The sequence below is a fragment of the Buceros rhinoceros genome, unplaced genomic scaffold, assembly GCF_000710305.1.
Source record: "Buceros rhinoceros silvestris isolate BGI_N320 unplaced genomic scaffold, ASM71030v1 scaffold8735, whole genome shotgun sequence".
NCBI classification, from domain to species: Eukaryota; Metazoa; Chordata; class Aves; order Bucerotiformes; family Bucerotidae; genus Buceros; species Buceros rhinoceros.
In genome coordinates, this window is record NW_010411167.1 from 108,024 (window position 1) to 108,390 (window position 367).

The 367-nt window shown below is 59.7% G+C and overlaps 1 protein-coding gene across 1 annotated transcript in view; it reads right to left on the reverse strand.

Annotated features, from left to right (window-relative positions):
- LOC104493258 (homeobox protein goosecoid) overlaps nt 1-364 on the reverse strand; it is a gene marked incomplete at its 5' end in the record, with an annotated part of 822 nt that extends 458 nt beyond the window's left edge. Inside the window, one exon of the mRNA XM_010135907.1 lies at nt 263-364. Coding sequence (XP_010134209.1) covers nt 263-364 — 102 coding nt within the window. The remainder of the gene's footprint in view (nt 1-262) is intronic.
- Between the last annotated feature and the right edge of the window lie 3 nt (nt 365-367).

A 367-nucleotide genomic window follows, 5' to 3' on the forward strand; every position in this document is an offset into this window, starting at 1 on the left:
AGAGGCTGACCGCCTTCAGGAGGCACGGCCGCCTCTCGGCAGCGGCTCACAGCCGCCTGAGGGCCAGCCGTCCCCAAAAGGGCGCTTGGCAATAGTAATAAAAAACTTTTCCTCTGTCCCTCCCGTAAACCTGTTGCTCTCCCCTCCGCCAGCTCTCCGCGGCCGGCTGAGCCGGGCTGGAGCCGCGCCATGGTACCTCCTGTCCGAGCGCGTTTCAATGCGAAAGGGAGATGGTGAAAGGGGGGAAGGGAAAGCCAAATACCTCCACTTTTTCCTCTCTTAAGTGCACCCTTCTGGCTAGCTGTTCCCTGGTTCCCACGTCTGGGTACTTCGTTTCCTGGAAGAGGTTTTCCAGCGCTTCTAGCTG